At 30.3% G+C, this 1,645-nt stretch overlaps 1 protein-coding gene across 1 annotated transcript; it reads left to right on the forward strand.

Annotated features, from left to right (window-relative positions):
- The first annotated feature begins 313 nt into the window (after positions 1 to 313).
- LOC109244189 (defensin-like protein 1) lies at positions 314 to 1,344 on the forward strand. Its single transcript, XM_019411243.1, has 2 exons — positions 314 to 444; positions 917 to 1,344. Exons 1-2 carry the CDS (start codon positions 372 to 374, stop codon positions 1,093 to 1,095), a joined length of 252 nt encoding a protein of 83 aa, XP_019266788.1. The 5' UTR covers positions 314 to 371; the 3' UTR covers positions 1,096 to 1,344.
- The last annotated feature ends 301 nt before the right edge of the window (positions 1,345 to 1,645 follow it).

Below are 1,645 nucleotides of genomic sequence, written 5' to 3' on the forward strand. Positions count from 1 at the left end.
TACTTAAGCCGAGATTCCATCGAAAATAATCTCTCTGTCTTTATAGGGTAAGACTGGATACACATTATCCTCCCCAAATCAAGCTTGGTTTGTTATTATTGTTGTTGTTGGTTTGAGAGTGCAAACTCAGTTTTGTGCAATGAGGAATGTTAAACTACTCATTTCTTCTTTCAATAGCCAACTACTTGCGTAAAACAGTTTCATTGAATATTTTGACTAAATCATTAATATTTCATTTGAATTTTTGACTAAACCATTAAAAAAGTTGCCTGGCCTTTGCTATAAATACCTATCTTCCCTTAGTAGTGTCCACACACAAATAACTTTAAGGAAAATAGAAAGTTCATTAATTACATCTAAAGTATAAGAATATGGCAAAGTCACTAGTGAGCTACACAACCTTCCTTGCTCTCCTCTTGTGCTTTCTCCTCATTTCATCCAATGGTTGGTACTTCTTTCATTGTCATTTCATTTGTGAATATTGTATGCGTATATTTTAATTCCAAAAGATTAGTGTTTTTACAACAAAATACCCGAATTCTAAGCTAATTCTAGTTGGCCTCTCTTTAAAGATCTGGACCCAAAACTACAACACAATATTACATAAAATTAATTAATTTTACGCTAGTTGTTAACTTGCTATAATCCTTTCGTAGCACAGGCGGCTAGCACCTAGGTATGCCTTTGTACAATCATATACGAAACTCGGTAATATGAAATGATTATCATTATTGTTATAACTTATAACCAATATAAATAAATAAATATATAGCCGCCATATATATATATATATATATATATATATATATATATATATATATATATATATATATATATATATATTGAATTAAAATATTTTGATTCAAATAAATAATTTTAACAAAAAATACTTATGATAAGCTGTTGCTCCATGCAGAGATGCAAGCGGCAGAGGGCAAACTTTGCCGAAGGAAGAGCAAGACATTTTCTGGCTATTGCTTTATTAGTGAACACTGCGACGAAGAATGCAAAGAGAAAGAGGGGGCAAAGAGGGGTATGTGCATTAAGAAGAGCATCTTTAGACGTTATTGCTACTGCTACCACAAGTGCAAATAAGCTTCAAATGCTCTCAAAATTCTCCTTTTTTATGTATAATAAATAAATAAATAATGGCGTGGTGTCTTGTGTTTAAAAGAATAAAATACTACAAATTCACTAGAATTGTAGTTATTGTGAGAAAATGGTACTAAATTATGTTTGTATTATCATAGTGTGCGATTTTTTTTCTTGGTATCCGTAATGTAACTTTTGGTGTGAAGTGAAACAATCAAAATAATTTCAAGTAAATATTTGTGGTTATACTGATTGAGTTGGCTTGGCTAGTTGGTTATTATGATTAGTGGTGGCAAAATGGTTAAAATAATATAATTATTCACCCATATTGTTCATTAAAAATGGGTTGATAATGAACTTTTTAAAAACGGAATAAATATGGATAAAAACCCTATTATCCACATAGAAAATAGATAACCAAAGAATAATCAATAGGTTTAACTTTTACATTATAGAGCCTCAAATTGGGGGTTTCTCAAGTTTGGGAGACTAGAAATTCTCCCAAAAGTGATCATATTCAAGAAGTCATGGATAATATGAATATTCATATTAT

Source organism: Nicotiana attenuata, unplaced genomic scaffold (genome assembly GCF_001879085.1).
Source record: "Nicotiana attenuata strain UT unplaced genomic scaffold, NIATTr2, whole genome shotgun sequence".
Taxonomy (NCBI): Eukaryota; Viridiplantae; Streptophyta; class Magnoliopsida; order Solanales; family Solanaceae; genus Nicotiana; species Nicotiana attenuata.